Here is a 16,030-nt window from a genome sequence, read left to right on the forward strand (position 1 = left end):
TATTTGCACTTTGCAGCTACATTTTTGGTGACGACTAGAATTGCCCATTCTCCGTTCGCGTAAAGTTGAGAGCGTAAAAATCTATAAATAGAATTTTCTTGCTTGTGTAAGTAAAAACAATAAAGGAGATAGTGTGTATGTGTGCGTGCTTGTGCTAGAGTACGATTTTCGGGCCAAAATCTATTTTGATCATTGAAACGAATTTGATTATGGTTTTGGTCAATTTCGATATGATCTAATAATATAATTTTTAAAAATTGATGACTATTGACTATTATTTTTTGAAAGGTTTTTTTTTAAAAATTTGTTTGTTAAAATCGCCGTTTGAATTAGATACCGTTTACATATTTATATTTATGTTGATAATTAAAAATATGTTTTATGTGGGAACACCACGGGGAGGCCATTACAATTGTAATGGGGTCCTATATTATTACTACTTATCGCAATTACTATTCGCGATTATATTTCCGTACTTTACTAATGCAACAAAACGACTTTAATTGAATATGAACACGGTTATATAGCGAAAATTTGAATACATTGAGGAAAAAAACAATCAAAATAGGTAGCGCGGTTTTCTTCCCACCCGAAATTGCGACCTTTTTAAAAATATCAAATTAGAATATAACAAATTAATTCGACTGAATCTTAATCTTTTAAATACTGAAAATGGGTCATTAACATACTTGTAAATTGACTTTATAAATATACTAAAAATTTAAAACAAATACGCTATGCCTCGCTTGGGATCCGGTGTCTGATTAGCTGTTGTTTTCATTCCCACAATTAAGTCTTTCTCCAAGCTCTCAATTAGAGATTTATGGTTTTCAATGCCAGCATTGAAGCTTATGGAGCCTGTGTATATGTCGTGTCTAGGGGACAATGTCACAGCAGCCACTTACGTTGTTCAAAGTCTCGAGTGGCCCTTTGAAAACCCTAACCGTGCCAAAGCTTGCGCGTTGCGGAGCTGAACTTCTAGCTCGGCTTATAGCTGAAATCTGTAAATTGAACGTATTCAAACGGAAATTCTACTGCTGGTGCGAGTCAACTGTGGTACTTTCTTGGATCCGGGAGGATCCCTCAAGATTCAACGTGTTTGTAGCAAGCCGAGTGACTGCAATTCAGGAGTTGACTGGTACAATGAAATGGCGCTACATTCCCACTGCTTTAAATCCGGCAGATATTCTTTCGCGAGGAGCTCTTCCTAGCGAGCTTAACGAGTCCCCTTTGTGGGCCCATGGACCGCTCTTTCTGAGTAGCCCCATAACTGATTGGCCACAAAACGTAGTAACGGAGAAGCCAATACTGGAACTTCGTCGATGGGTCTGGCTTCTAAAATCTTTGTACTCGGATATTGTTGCATGCTCCAAATACGCGAATTCATCTCATGCTCTGCAGCGTACGTTTGGACAGATCCATAAGTTTTGCAAGCGTATACGACATCCTGGGCGTACTGTCACCGACGAGCAAAGTGGGACTTCTCTGTTGCTGCGTCTGGTAATGGATTGATCCTACCAAAGGATCACCCAGTTACTGTGGTTATTATAAATCATGCTCATGCTCATGCTCAACCTACGTACTGGTGCTCTTCTCAGCATAATTTGATCCCAATATTGGCCTATTGGGAGGAGGAAAACCGTAAGCAAGGCAGTATACAAGTGCGTCAGGTGTTTTCGAACGAAACCTCGCCTAATTAAGCACATAATGGCGGTGTGTTTTTATTTGCTTTGCAACCAAGGCGATACATTTGGAGCTATTTAAGGATCTAAAGAGGCCACGACAAATTTGGTCCGACATCGCAACTAATTTTGTTGGCGCAAAGAACGAGTTGCTTGAACTGAGGCGTTTTTTTCCGCCTCGATCCCCTCACTTTGATGGGGATGCGAGCCAAGGAGAAAGAGAGTTTGGAGACTCTGAGAGAAGAGAGTTTGGAGACTCTGAGAGAAGAGAGTTTGGAGACTCTGGAGCTGGAGAAAGAGAGTGTGGAGACTCTGAACCTATAGAAAAGAGAGTTTGGAGAGACAGAAGGTTTAAAGGTGAATAACGGTACAAGTTCAACCTTGGACCGGGCCAACGGAAAAATCGTGGACTTTGGATCCGGAGACTGGAGATTAGAGGGATGAACCGTTAAATGAGGCCTATATAAGCAGACCGAACGCTGGAAGCTGGACAGTCAAGGAGAACAAATATACCAGTCAACACCGTGAAGAACGAAGTCAGCAGAGGAGCTACAGCCGTGGTAGTCAATAAGGAGTAAGATCGCTACATCAAGACGTTCGGGAAAAGGAAAGTCTCCGAATTGAGACGCAGGTAGCTAAGGTCCAATACGACGAAGCACGGGTAGCCCAGAGGCATTCAGCAGGCAAGGCCGAACCGAAGAGGGTCCCAAATAGGCGACAGGAATTGTGGTGTAGACCAGGTCGACTGTGTTGGAGACTGCGTACGTGAACCCGGCGATAGCCTGGTGTGTCCGTGCGATCCGAGCAGGCGTGGTACCGGCGCCACCAGTCCGAGCAGACGTGTGGTTGGCGTGTTGCTGTTCCACCAGGCGTTTGCCTTGGGGATCACAGCCGTTAGCTGCCGTGAGTCCGCGTACGACGACAAATCCTAAGCCCAAGTGACGGGCCCCAGCGTCACGGTCCGCGCCACCCAGGACGACGAGAGCGGCGAGATTTTTGACACAGGGCCGCGAGCCAAGGATACCGAACGCGCTATATGACAGAGAAACGCTAGGTACAGGAAGGCAACCAGAGTCGCCGGAAGGAAACGCTGAGAAGATGAAAGAGATCTTCGAGATTGTACGGAGAAACCTGGAGAGAGTGTCACAGGACCAAGCAAGGCATTACAACCTACTGAGAAAGCAGTGGCAGTGGCAGTGGCCAAGGATTGGTGAAGTGGTATGGGCCAAAGAGCACCATTTATCAAAAGCGCCTGAAGGGTTTGCGGCCAAACTAGCTCCGAGGTTCAATTGGCCGTACCAAATTGTGGATTTCATATAGACAGTGATATGTAAGATTCGCTACCGGAAGAACAAAAAGAAACGCACGGTACACGTCAGCGACCTTAAACAGCATGATCTGGCAAAGGATGGTGTTGAGAACGAGGATGCGGATCCGGTGGGAGAAAACAGTGATCCGATCAGGCTTTAAGGACGCAAAAAAAAAATAATAGTAAAAAAAAAAAGGAAGGAAGAAGCTCGTCAGAAAAGACAAGGAGGCTGCGCAACCGGTCAATAAGAAGGCCGTTTAATTTTTCCCGAGGAAAGAGGAGAGACGGTACAAATCAAGGGAACAGTACCGTAAAAACAAGCGTCTGGAGTCAGACTAAAGCCCGGGCCCGGAGCGCCAACACAAGAAGGCATAACGGGACGGAGAAAGAGAGGGATCGACGCCGACGTAAAACACCGAGGGACATAACGGTAAAGGTCCAAAGAGGAGAGGCGAAACCGAATTGTAATGGAGAGGTGAACAGAGGGTTCGAGTCACAAAAAGTTCGACAGCCAAAATGAGCACACGGGTATCGATGCAACAAACGAGGTGGCTGGCCGCTCTGGGTCAGAGTCCGGAAGGGCCCGCCGAAGGGTAAGGGCGGTCGTGGGATCAGGGGGTAGGCGGTTGCCTAACCCTCGGCCCACCCGAGCTCCAAGGCGTGGTGTCGAGGACGATCGGGGAGAAGAGTGGGAGGAGGACCGTCCAAGGAGAGGAGGCCGCTAACCGGATCCTTCCGGGGACCGCGCCGGTGTTCGAGGAGGCAAGGCGGAACCCTAGAGGGAGCGTGGAAACCTGGGCGGCCATGGCAAACGCCACTGTCAAGATGCGGTGGCTGGAGGCCGACCGAGTGGTGGCAGAAGCAGCCCCGCAACCCGAACGGATGGCAGCCCGGGAGGAGTAGAAGGCCGCCAACGCGCGTCCGCATGCAGCAGCGGGCAGCCTTGGCGGCCATGTACGAAGTGCTGCAGCGGTCAAGGAGTAAGGAGGAGAAAGAGAGGAGGTGGCGCCAGGAGCTCGAGAAGGCGGAGGAGGAGGAGCCGTCCCCACCTCGACGGCGGGGATCCCGCCCTCACCCCGGCCACGGTACTGGCCACCCAACCCAGTGATGGTGCCGGCCGCCCCTCCACCCACCCCATTGGGAAAAGGGATCCCCCGATCCCACACGCCAGGATGTCGCACCAGGTGCGGGAGTTCGACGAAGGAGGCACGCGATGGCGGCAACAGGTGGTAACCTGGACGTGGCCGGTTAGCGTCGAGGCACCAAAGGAGGAAGCGCCGGTCCATGGCGGTTGGGCTCCGTTAACACCCGACACTGCAGCTGCGGCGGAGCTGGGGAAGGGGGCGGGGGCTCCAGAGACAGGCATTCGCTCCAGCGGGGGGGGGCCCGTCATCCCGGCCGTCCTGGGTACGGACGGCATCAACATCGGAGGTCCTGCGGTGGGCTCCGATTCCGGAGGCGGACTGGCCCGCAGGAATCGAGGAAGAGCCGTTGATCCTGGAGGCCAAGCGCCGAGGTAGCCGCCGGTCCATGGCGAAAGATTCCGGGTGAGAGTGGCGGAGACAGGGGTCCGCGTGTTTGGTTTGGTGCGGGATGGTGGGCCAACTAATGCCGCAAAATATTAAAAATAAAAAAAGGAAAACGCAAACACAAAACACGTAGCTCACTCTTTCACGAGACGAGTCACAGAAACGCGCACAAAACCTGGAATAAATTCGCATATACATATATATTGTCTATTTTGCATCATAACAAGGAAAATTTCATGTGGGTAAAATCTGGAAAAGAAGAGGTGGAAATGTTAGTGTGCACAAGAGGGAAAAGAATAACAGGGGCAGGCACTCACGTGTGGGTCGAATAGTGGCTGAAGAGAGAAAAGAGAGAAAATGCTAAAGGTCAGCCCGCGCAAGCGGGAAAACCAAAGGGGGGCTGGCACTCACGTGTGTGTCGAAGAAACCGAAGAGAAAGCATCCATCCTCAATATCTAGGCCCATCAAGGGAGGTGGGTGGTCCGAAGAGAGCCCTACGCTGCCAAGAGAAAGTAGAGTAAATGAAGGGAAAAGGGAGCGAGGAATATACTGAAAGGAGATCGGCGCTGTGTCGAGACGGGGCTGTGAGCGTCGACGGGATCTCAGCAAGGCCGGATTTTGAATTTTCCCGAAGAAAGGCGGAGATGTGAGGAGTTAAAACTCTGCACAAATGCAGATGGTGATTGCATGGGAGTGCCTGCCGTTGCCAGTTACGCAACAAGTCAACGCGTAGTAACGTGTAGCGAACTACGAGTATAACATCCCCGAGCAGATGGTAAATTGCAGTTGGGCGATCGTGCACGCGCTGGTTCCGGCTACTAATTCTCGGTGGAGTAAAGGGGGGGAATATTTGACATCGCGACTACTTGCTCGTCTCGTATCACACTCTTATTTATATCGCGTGATCTCCACAAGAAACACTAAGGGACTATTGGACGACAGGACTAAGGACAAACAAGGACATAGCACACTCGTACGACAGCAGCTGTTAAGCTGTCGACGCCCACCCTACCTTAACCACCACTAACCATTTGACATAAGCGGTGATCCCTAAATGTATGCTACATTTTACACGACATACACATTCCGACGACGCATGGCACCCCTAGAGAGATTTACTCGGATTTAAACATTATAAAATTTAATTTTTAACATAGGATAAAGTTAAAAACTGACTTTGTTTTACTTGGAACAGGTTTAGACAACATATCCTAAATGATTACCCTAACTTACAAATTTTAAACATCTAGAAAGTTAAAAGAATTTTCGGACTGTGGCGTTCATGTAGATATTATCGCAACAGATATGTATGTATAAATGTAAAGTTTTTTGTTTGCTTAGAAAAAATTAAGGGGATGTGTTTTTTAATTTTTAAATTTTGTTGTTTTTACTCTTTTAAGATTTTAAAAAAGCGAAGATTGGGGCAAGGGTAATTTTTAAATATGAGCAATTTTCGTTTCAATTTTAAATTTCTTTTTTTTTTAATTTATTATTGATAAACAATGGACTTGGAAAAAAGTAGCGCCGCAGTAGCTAATTATTTGATTTTCTTTTGCGGCAGCTGCTTTCTCACCTTATATTACTCACTTTGGATTTCCCACGATGAAGCGCTTCAAGTGGTTGCCTGTGAAAGAGAAATCAGCTTACACCGCCTTTTAATCCTAAGAGAGCTATTTATTTTCGATCTGCTCTTTTGAGCCGCTCTCCTACTGCGGTACTCTCTCTCTTCTTTTTTTACTTCACTCTTGTACTCACGCCAGGAAGGAAAATGGGATAAAGGGAGAGGGAAAGAAAAGAAAGGAATTGCCCTAAATGAATACTATTTCTCTTACAAAATAACTTAAATTAGTTTCCTAACATAAGGCGGAATTTATTTTTCCGATCGGAATAACTTTTGCTGATCTGATTGTCTGGTTGCCGATCTGCTTAACAAGCAGTCGGTAAGGTGTAAAGCGATGTAAGGTAGAATATGTATAGATGTAGATAATGTAAAGATGGTAAATTCAATTAAATAATGTTTTGCGTTTAACGGTGGCGCTGCTGACTGATGAAATCCAGAAATAGACCTCCTGGTCGGCAATGTATGCTTCCCTCACTGGTCTCACTGGCCTCACTGGTTAATTTTGGAAATATATTATTCTCCTAGGTGCCACCTGTAATTTTATGCCCTTAACAAAAAAATTCTAAACCACAACACACGCACAAAACTTAAATTTTCCGATTCACTGGGTATTCTGCGTCTCGATTGAAATTTGCGAGTTTTGGTTGAATTGTCAATTTCTCTTTTTTTGTAATTTTGAGAGATCACTATATTTTCTTTTTGGACAGCTCGGACGCACTTTCTTGCTCGATGGCTTAAACTCAATTAATGCCCAGTGACTACCGCTTCGGGTCGGGACCCCGAGTCTGAACTCCAAAAATGCAGTTGGAGAAATGTTCTACATGACAGCCTAATTAACATTTTCCCGACCTTAAGAACGGCCTAATTAAGTGCCGAAGGGCCCGCCGAAGGGTAAGGGCGGTCGTGGGATCAGGGGGTAGGCGGTTGCCTAACCCTCGGCCCACCCGAGCTCCAAGGCGTGGTGTCGAGGACGATCGGGAAGAAAAGTGGGAGGAGGACCGGCCAAGGAGAGGAGGCCGCTAACCGGATCCTTCCGGGGACCGCGCCGGTGTTCGAGGAGGCAAGGCGGAACCCTAGAGGGAGCGTGGAAACCTGGGCGGCCATGGCAAACGCCACCGTCAAGATGCGGTGGCTGGAGGCCGACCGAGTGGTGGCAGAAGCAGCCCCGCAACCCGAACGGATGGCAGCCCGGGAGGAGTAGAAGGCCGCCAAGGCAACGCGCGTCCGCATGCAGCAGCGGGCAGCCATGGCGGCCATGTACGAAGTGCTGCAGCGGTCAAGGAGTAAGGAGGAGAAAGAGAGGAGGTGGCGCCAGGAGCTCGAGAAGGCGGAGGAGGAGGAGCCGTCCCCACCTCGACGGCGGGGATCCCGCCCTCACCCCGGCCACGGTACTGGCCACCCAACCCAGTGATGGTGCCGGCCGCCCCTCCACCCACCCCATTGGGAAAAGAGATCCCCCGATCCCACACGCCAGGATGTCGCACCAGGTGCAGGAGTTCGACGAAGGAGGCACGCGATGGCGGCAACAGGTGGTAACCTGGACGTGGCCGGTTAGCGTCGAGGCACCAAAGGAGGAAGCGCCGGTCCATGGCGGTTGGGCTCCGTTAACACCCGACACTGCAGCTGCGGCGGAGCTGGAGAAGGGGCCGTGGACTCCAGAGACAGGCATTCGCTCCAGCGGAGGGTGTCCCGTCATCCCGGCCGTCCTGGGTACGGACGGCATCAACATCGGAGGTCCTGCGGTGGGCTCCGATTCCGGAGGCGGACTGGCCCGCAGGAATCGAGGAAGAGCCGTTGATCCTGGAGGCCAAGCGCCGAGGTAGCCGCCGGTCCATGGCGAAAGATTCCGGGTGAGAGTGGCGGCGACAGGGGTCCGCGTGTTTGGTTTGGTGCGGGATGGTGGGCCAACTAATGCCGCAAAATATTAAAAATAAAAAACGGAAAACGCAAACACAAAACACGTAGCTCATTTTTTCACGAGACGAGTCACAGAAACGCGCACAAAACCTGGAATAAATTCGCATATACATATATATTGTCTATTTTGCAGCATAACAAGGAAAATTTCATGTGGGTAAAATCTGGAAAAGAAAAGGAGGAAATGTTAGTGTGCACAAGAGGGAAAAGAATAACAGGGTCAGGCACTCACGTGTGGGTCGAATAGTGGCTGAAGAGAGAAAAGAGAGAAAAAGCTAAAGGTCAGCCCGCGCAAGCGGGAAAACCAAAGGGGGGCTGGCACTCACGTGTGTGTCGAAGAAACCGAAGAGAAAGCATCCATCCTCAATATCTAGGCCCATCAAGGGAGGTGGGTGGTCCGAAGAGAGCCCTACGCTGCCAAGAGAAAGTAGAGTAAATGAAGGGAAAAGGGAGCGAGGAATATACTGAAAGGAGATCGGCGCTGTGTCGAGACGGGGCTGTGAGCGTCGACGGGATCTCAGCAAGGCCGGATTTTGAATTTTCCCGAAGAAAGGCGGAGATGTGAGGAGTTAAAACTCTGCACAAATGCAGATGGTGATTGCATGGGAGTGCCTGCCGTTGCCAGTTACGCAACAAGTCAACGCGTAGTAACGTGTAGCGAACTACGAGTATAACATCCCCGAGCAGATGGTAAATTGCAGTTGGGCGATCGTGCACGCGCTGGTTCCGGCTACTAATTCTCGGTGGAGTAAAGGGGGGGAATATTTGACATCGCGACTACTTGCTCGTATCACACTCTTATTTATATCGCGTGATCTCCACAAGAAACACTAAGGGACTATTGGACGACAGGACTAAGGACAAACAAGGACATAGCACACTCGTACGATAGCAGCTGTTAAGCTGTCGACGCCCACCCTACCTTAACCACCACTAACCATTTGACATAACCGGTGATCCCTAAAAGTATGCTACATTTTACACGACATACACATTCCGACGACGCTTGGCACCCCTAGAGAGATTTACTCGGATTTAAACATTATAAAATTTAATTTTTAACATAGGATAAAGTTAAAAACTGACTTTGTTTTACTTGGAACAGGTTTAGACAACATATCCTAAATGATTACCCTAACTTACAAATTTTAAACATCTAGAAAGTTAAAAGAATTTTCGGACTGTGGCGTTCATGTAGATATTATCGCAACAGATATGTATGTGTCGGGAAGTTAACTGTTTCGGGGTCCTCTGTTGCCGCGTTCCGCCCGCGAGTCGTACACTTCCTCGGTTGCGACATATTCACGCGTCTGCTTTCTCAGAGTTTTCAAACATAAGTGCCCCGTGTACATTTCAACATCGCTCCATCTCGCTTGATACATGCTGGTCCGAACTCACCACAGGACAAGCATTTGTCTCACTCTAACGCATCGTCGAACCGAGGCTATGTAGAACAGAGCAAAATCCGTTAAACTCGCATAACGGAACTCAGCGAACCGCGATCAAAAAGAAACGAAGACAAGAACAGCTCGATACGAATTTTATTTATTAGAGGTGACATGTTTATTAGAGATGGAACATAGAAAATAAAAATAAGACTAATAATGATGCGACACGGCCTTCCTGACCAGCACACGTCCTCGTGTGTAACATAAGTTTCAAAATTAAACAAGCTTAATCTAGAAAGATAACATTAAACGTAATTCAGAGTATTAGTAAAGGTTCTCTTTTTTTTTTTTTTTTTTCATGTTATCGACCAACTCGAGTGACAGAAGTACCAAGAAGATCGTTTGTTATTATTAGCAACACACTAGGACAATTCAACCTGCCACGCCGCCAGTCACCAGACATCAAATAAGTCAACACAGTAACACGTGTACCTACTAGCACTGGCAACTTGGCGACGTTGCATGTGTCCCCAATCTCGCATTGAAATCCATCAATGCCTCTCATTCACTTGAGTCTTCAAACAACTCAGTAACTTTCCGCTCACATTGGCATCCATTTCTAACGTCTCTTTCAACGTTTTCATCCACATTGGAATCCACCAAGGGATTTCTAACGTCTCTTTCAACGTTTTCATGATCGTCACATAGATCTAACTCTTTGGGGATCTCCTCTGTTGGCATACTGCGCAAAGCTTCATGTGGGTACTTATAAGTCCGCTTATTAGTTAAAGATTTTAAAATATAACGATCTCCCTCAAGTACCTCTGTCACAAGGAAAGGTCCTTTATACTTTTGGTCTAATTTTGTTTGGTGCCTTTCTTCGTTCTTAAGTAAAACATAATCGCCAACACTAAAGTTATCAAATTTGGCTTTGTGCTTATCGAATCTAGTTTTTTCATACAAGGCGTTCTTTTTAATATTTTCTCTCGCGATATTTCTTATAATATTTACATCGACTTTATTAACTTGTTCACATATTGGTAACATATTAAATGGTCTACATTCTTTTCCGATTAGTAATTCAAGAGGACTGGCTTTCGTTATGCGATTTGTAGTACAATTTATAGCTAGTTGTATCTCTCCTAAGGCATCTTGCCAAGAACGATGGCTGCTCTCTACCGCCGTAAGCATGCGTTTAAGCACACTCATAACGCGTTCTACCTGTCCATTGGCACGACTAGCCCCTGTTGCAATTAAGTGTAGTTGAATTTTTTGCATGGAACAAAATTCACTGAAACAAGAGCCTGTAAAGCATTTACCCTGATCTGCAATGATTCGTGTTGGTACACCGAATACGGAAATTGAAGCCTTCAAGGCGTCTATACAACTTTCACTATTAATGGTTAACGTGTGGTGCAAAGAAACAAACTTTGTAAACGCGTCAATCAGAACGATAATATATTCCTTTTGATCCCTCTTGCCGCTTAATTTTCCCGTAATATCTATATGGATCGTGTGCCATGGAATTTCTACTTTTGGTATGGGGTGGAGTTCGATTGGCAATTTTCCTGACGGAGGCTTAGTTAACTTACACGTAATGCAATTATCAACGAACTTACGAACATATTTGGCCATGTTCTCAAACCAGTAAAATTCGTACATTTTGTCTAAAGTCTTTTCCCACCCAAGATGTACAACTGCTTCATGGACATGGTTCACTACTGACCATCTGAATGATCTGGGGACAACTGGCAGGCAACGAGTTTTACCGTTCCTTTGAATTTTGCGAAAAAGCATTTTCGAGCGTATTTCATAACTTTTTGCCAAGCTCTCACCCAATTCATTGTTCTGTATTTTAACAACAATCGTGGAAATCTCTGAATCCTTTTGTTGTTCTGCAAGTAACCAGTTGTCCGTTATTTTGGCCAATAGAACATGTTTTTCTTCCTCACCAGTAATAACCCGAGCAGTTGGCAGTGGATTGCGTGACAAGAAATCAACATGTGCCATTTTGGCACCAGGTCTATATTCTATGTCAAAGTCGAAGGACTGCATATATGCCCACCAACGGTGTACTCTCGGCGTTAGTTCAGTCTTGTTGCGAGTAGCTTTTAGGGAATTACAGTCTGTAAAAACAACAAATCGTCGCCCATGTAAATAGTGACGAAAGTGTCTCATGGAGTTATACACAGCTAAAGTTTCAAGCTCGTACGAATGATATCGAGATTCCGTCAAGGATGTTTGTTTGCTGTAATACTCAACTACACGACGTTTATTATCTATTTTGTGGAGTAGAATTGCTCCGTAGCCATCCATACTGGCATCTGTATGCAGTTCAATGGGGTGCCGAGGATCGAAGATAACAAGGACGGGCTCATTTGTAAGCAATTTAGTGACTTTTTGACGAATTTGTTCGTGTTCAAGTTTCCATTCAAATATTTTGTTTTTGCAGGTCAGTCTATATAAGGGTTTCATGATTTCTGAAAACTTTGGCACAAACTGCCTAAAATAAGAGGCTAGGCCAATAAATTGTCTTACTTGGGTAACAGACTGCGGAGGCGGTAAAGCGACTAATGCTTTTATCTTAGATGGATTTGGTCTTATTTCGCCCTCTTTTACCACAAACCCCAGATATTCAACGCAAGATTTCAGGAATGAACATTTTCCGATATTAAAAGAAAACCCAGCCTGCGATAGTATTTTCAAAACTGTCCTTAACCTTACAAAAGCTTCTTCTTTTGTTTCTGCGATAATCATTATATCGTCCATATAAACGATAACGTAAGAATGGGCAAGCTCACCCAAAGCTTTCATAACTGCACGCTGGAACACGGATGGGGCATTCTTTAACCCGAAGGGCATAGTTAGAAATTCGAATTGGCCGTCAGGTGTCACAAAAGCCGTGCGTTCAATTGAATTTGCGTGAATAGGTATCTGATGAAACCCGCTGGCCATATCCAAGCAACTAAAGAAACTTGCTCCACGCAACCTAGATATTTGGTCACTAATTAGTGGTAAGGGATATTTTTCTGCAACTGTGTTTGTATTTAGTTCGCGGTAATCCACGCAAAGACGATCAGAACCATTTTTCTTTTTAACGAGTAAAACTGGACTGGCGAACGGTGAGCTGCTAGGACGGATGATGTTAGCTAACAGCAGCTCATTAACCTTGTTTCGGACAATTTGTTTTTCCTCTATACTAAGTCGGTACGGTCGTCTGTGTACAGTTTTTATTGGATCAATTAAGCGTACTTCTAATTCGCCAGTTGTAACACGATTTTTGGGAAAACCGTCTATAAATGAGTCACAGAATTCATTCAAAAGATTTACCAAGATTTTCCTATCCTCGCCACACAATTCGGTATTAACATTTTCAAGATTAAAACTACTACTCAAAGCAGATAGGGTTTGCACAGACCTTGTTTTACATAACTCTATTTTATCTATTGTTATAGTAGCACTAAATCCCTGACTTAAAATTTCGCGTCCAATTATAATATTATAATTAATGCAATCATTAAGAATTACGTGAAAAAGCACTTCGAGACAGTAACCACTTATTGTTACGTTTGACAAAATTTGTAATGTACTAGTAACAGTATTATTTCCGATACCCTTTAAAACTACAATGTTGTTAATTCGTGTGCCCGAGAGTTGGGTGGACACAGATTCTCTTACAAGTGAGCATTCGGCTCCAGAGTCGAAATAAAATGGATACGACTCACCCGATGATATCAATGTCCCAATTGGCTCGACTACGTGACACACGTTGACACGCTTCTCGTCGGCTTTAGTTTGGTTTGACAACGATTGTCTTGCAGGGCAAGCTGACGCTATATGCCCCTGGTTTCCACATCTATAGCAAGTAATTGACCCAGGTTTAGAGTCAGATAAGCGCCCAATACTCGAACTAGATCCTTGTTGATTCTTTAAGTTGTTTTTCACGGAGCGGCAGTCAGCTATCTTGTGGCCAATTTTTCCACAAAAGTGGCACTTAACATTTGGGTGTAGGCGAGCTCTTTTGCTGGTAGAATTTTCTGGAACGGGATGGTCCTTCCTCTTGCCATACGAAAACGCTCTTAGCTCGTTCTGCAACTCGTTGCGTGTTTTGACAGTAGTTGTGAACACAGTGCGTTGCAGCCTACCATCTATATTTGCAGCATGTGCCAGGGCAACAGACACTGCAATTTCTTCTGCGGTCATAGACTTCCATTTTGCCATAAGTGTTGTTATTAATCGGCTACCATACAGCGCAAGACATTCGCCGTCGTTTGGCCGCCCGTTTAATACATTAAAGACTGTTGCTGCTGGCGTCTCATTGCCTTCATACTGCTGAAGGAACATTTCTTGGAATTGGCTCCAAGTCATTCCGGCGAAACAAATTTGTGACAGCCAATTAGAAGCACTGCCCTCCAATGATTTGGTTAAGGCCATGAGCAAAGCACTGCCATCCAGAGGATTTTCTCCTACAATAAGGTCCACTGTAGAGCACCAAGTGGCTGCACTTGAACCGGCGGACTCAGGGTTGAACTTCTGCGAGCCCCTCACGGCATTCACAATTTCCAATAGATTACGATGCTGCATTTCCAAAATTGTGGACAGGCGATCATCAGTGATGGCTTGGGGCTGAGGCGATCCCACTTCTGATGTCGGGAAGTTAACTGTTTCGGGGTCCTCTGTTGCCGCGTTCCGCCCGCGAGTCGTACACTTCCTCGGTTGCGACATATTCACGCGTCTGCTTTCTCAGAGTTTTCAAACATAAGTGCCCCGTGTACATTTCAACATCGCTCCATCTCGCTTGATACATGCTGGTCCGAACTCACCACAGGACAAGCATTTGTCTCACTCTAACGCATCGTCGAACCGAGGCTATGTAGAACAGAGCAAAATCCGTTAAACTCGCATAACGGAACTCAGCGAACCGCGATCAAAAAGAAACGAAGACAAGAACAGCTCGATACGAATTTTATTTATTAGAGGTGACATGTTTATTAGAGATGGAACATAGAAAATAAAAATAAGACTAATAATGATGCGACATATGTAAAAATGTAAAGTTTTTTGTTTGCTTAGAAAAAATTAAGGGGATGTGTTTTTTAATTTTTAAATTTTGTTGTTTTTATTCTTTTAAGATTTTAAAAAAGCGAAGATTGGGGCAAGGGTAATTTTTAAATATGAGCAATTTTCGTTTCAATTTTAAATTTCTTTTTTTTTTAATTTATTATTGATAAACAATGGACTTGGAAAAAAGTAGCGCCGCAGTAGCTAATTATTTGATTTTCTTTTGCGGCAGCTGCTTTCTCACCTTATATTACTCACTTTGGATTTCCCACGATGAAGCGCTTCAAGTGGTTGCCTGTGAAAGAGAAATCAGCTTACACCGCCTTTTAATCCTAAGAGAGCTATTTATTTTCGATCTGCTCTTTTGAGCCGCTCTCCTACTGCGGTACTCTCTCTCTTCTTTTTTTACTTCACTCTTGTACTCACGCCAGGAAGGAAAATGGGATAAAGGGAGAGGGAAAGAAAAGAAAGGAATTGCCCTAAATGAATACTATTTCTCTTACAAAATAACTTAAATTAGTTTCCTAACATAAGGCGGAATTTATTTTTCCGATCGGAATAACTTTTGCTGATCTGATTGTCTGGTTGCCGATCTGCTTAACAAGCAGTCGGTAAGGTGTAAAGCGATGTAAGGTAGAATATGTATAGATGTAGATAATGTAAAGATGGTAAATTCAATTAAATAATGTTTTGCGTTTAACGGTGGCGCTGCTGACTGATGAAATCCAGAAATAGACCTCCTGGTCGGCAATGTATGCTTCCCTCACTGGTCTCACTGGCCTCACTGGTTAATTTTGGAAATATATTATTCTCCTAGGTGCCACCTGTAATTTTATGCCCTTAACAAAAAAATTCTAAACCACAACACACGCACAAAACTTAAATTTTCCGATTCACTGGGTATTCTGCGTCTCGATTGAAATTTGCGAGTTTTGGTTGAATTGTCAATTTCTCTTTTTTTGTAATTTTGAGAGATCACTATATTTTCTTTTTGGACAGCTCGGACGCACTTTCTTGCTCGATGGCTTAAACTCAATTAATGCCCAGTGACTACCGCTTCGGGTCGGGACCCCGAGTCTGAACTCCAAAAATGCAGTTGGAGAAATGTTCTACATGACAGCCTAATTAACATTTTCCCGACCTTAAGAACGGCCTAATTAAGTGCCTACTTGTAGGCTGAGATCAACGACAAGCTACCTTACAAACGGCAGTGCGAAACCAAGGAAAAAGAGAGTTTGGAGACTCTGAACTGGAGAAAGAGAGTTTGGAGACTCTGAGAGAAGAGAGTTTGGAGACTCTGGAGCTGGAGAAAAAGAGTGTGAAGACTCTGAACCTAAAGAAAAGAGAGTTTGGAGAGACAGAAGGTGAATAACGGTACAAGTTCAACCTTGGACCGGGCCAACGGTAAAATCGTGGACTTTGGATCCGGAGACTGGAGATCAGAGGGATGAACCGTTAAATGAGGCCTATATAAGCAGACCGAACGCTGGAAGCTGGACAGTCAAGGATAACAAATATACCAG

The 16,030-nt window shown here is 45.3% G+C and overlaps 1 protein-coding gene across 1 annotated transcript; it reads right to left on the minus strand.

Moving 5' to 3' along the window:
- Positions 1–9,331: 9,331 nt before the first annotated feature.
- On the minus strand, positions 9,332–14,420 carry LOC122620656. Its single transcript, XM_043798234.1, has 2 exons — positions 13,172–14,420; positions 9,332–9,737 (listed from the first exon to the last, which is right to left on the minus strand). Exons 1-2 carry the CDS (start codon positions 14,169–14,171, stop codon positions 9,733–9,735), a joined length of 1,005 nt encoding a protein of 334 aa, XP_043654169.1. The 5' UTR covers positions 14,172–14,420; the 3' UTR covers positions 9,332–9,732.
- Between the last annotated feature and the right edge of the window lie 1,610 nt (positions 14,421–16,030).

This window comes from Drosophila teissieri, chromosome 3R (genome assembly GCF_016746235.2).
Source record: "Drosophila teissieri strain GT53w chromosome 3R, Prin_Dtei_1.1, whole genome shotgun sequence".
NCBI classification, from domain to species: Eukaryota; Metazoa; Arthropoda; class Insecta; order Diptera; family Drosophilidae; genus Drosophila; species Drosophila teissieri.

Coding starts and splice junctions, on each gene's coding strand:
- LOC122620656 (XM_043798234.1), bottom strand. CDS start 14,171: ATGTCGCAACCGAGGAAGTGTACGACTCGCGGGCGGAACGCGGCAACA.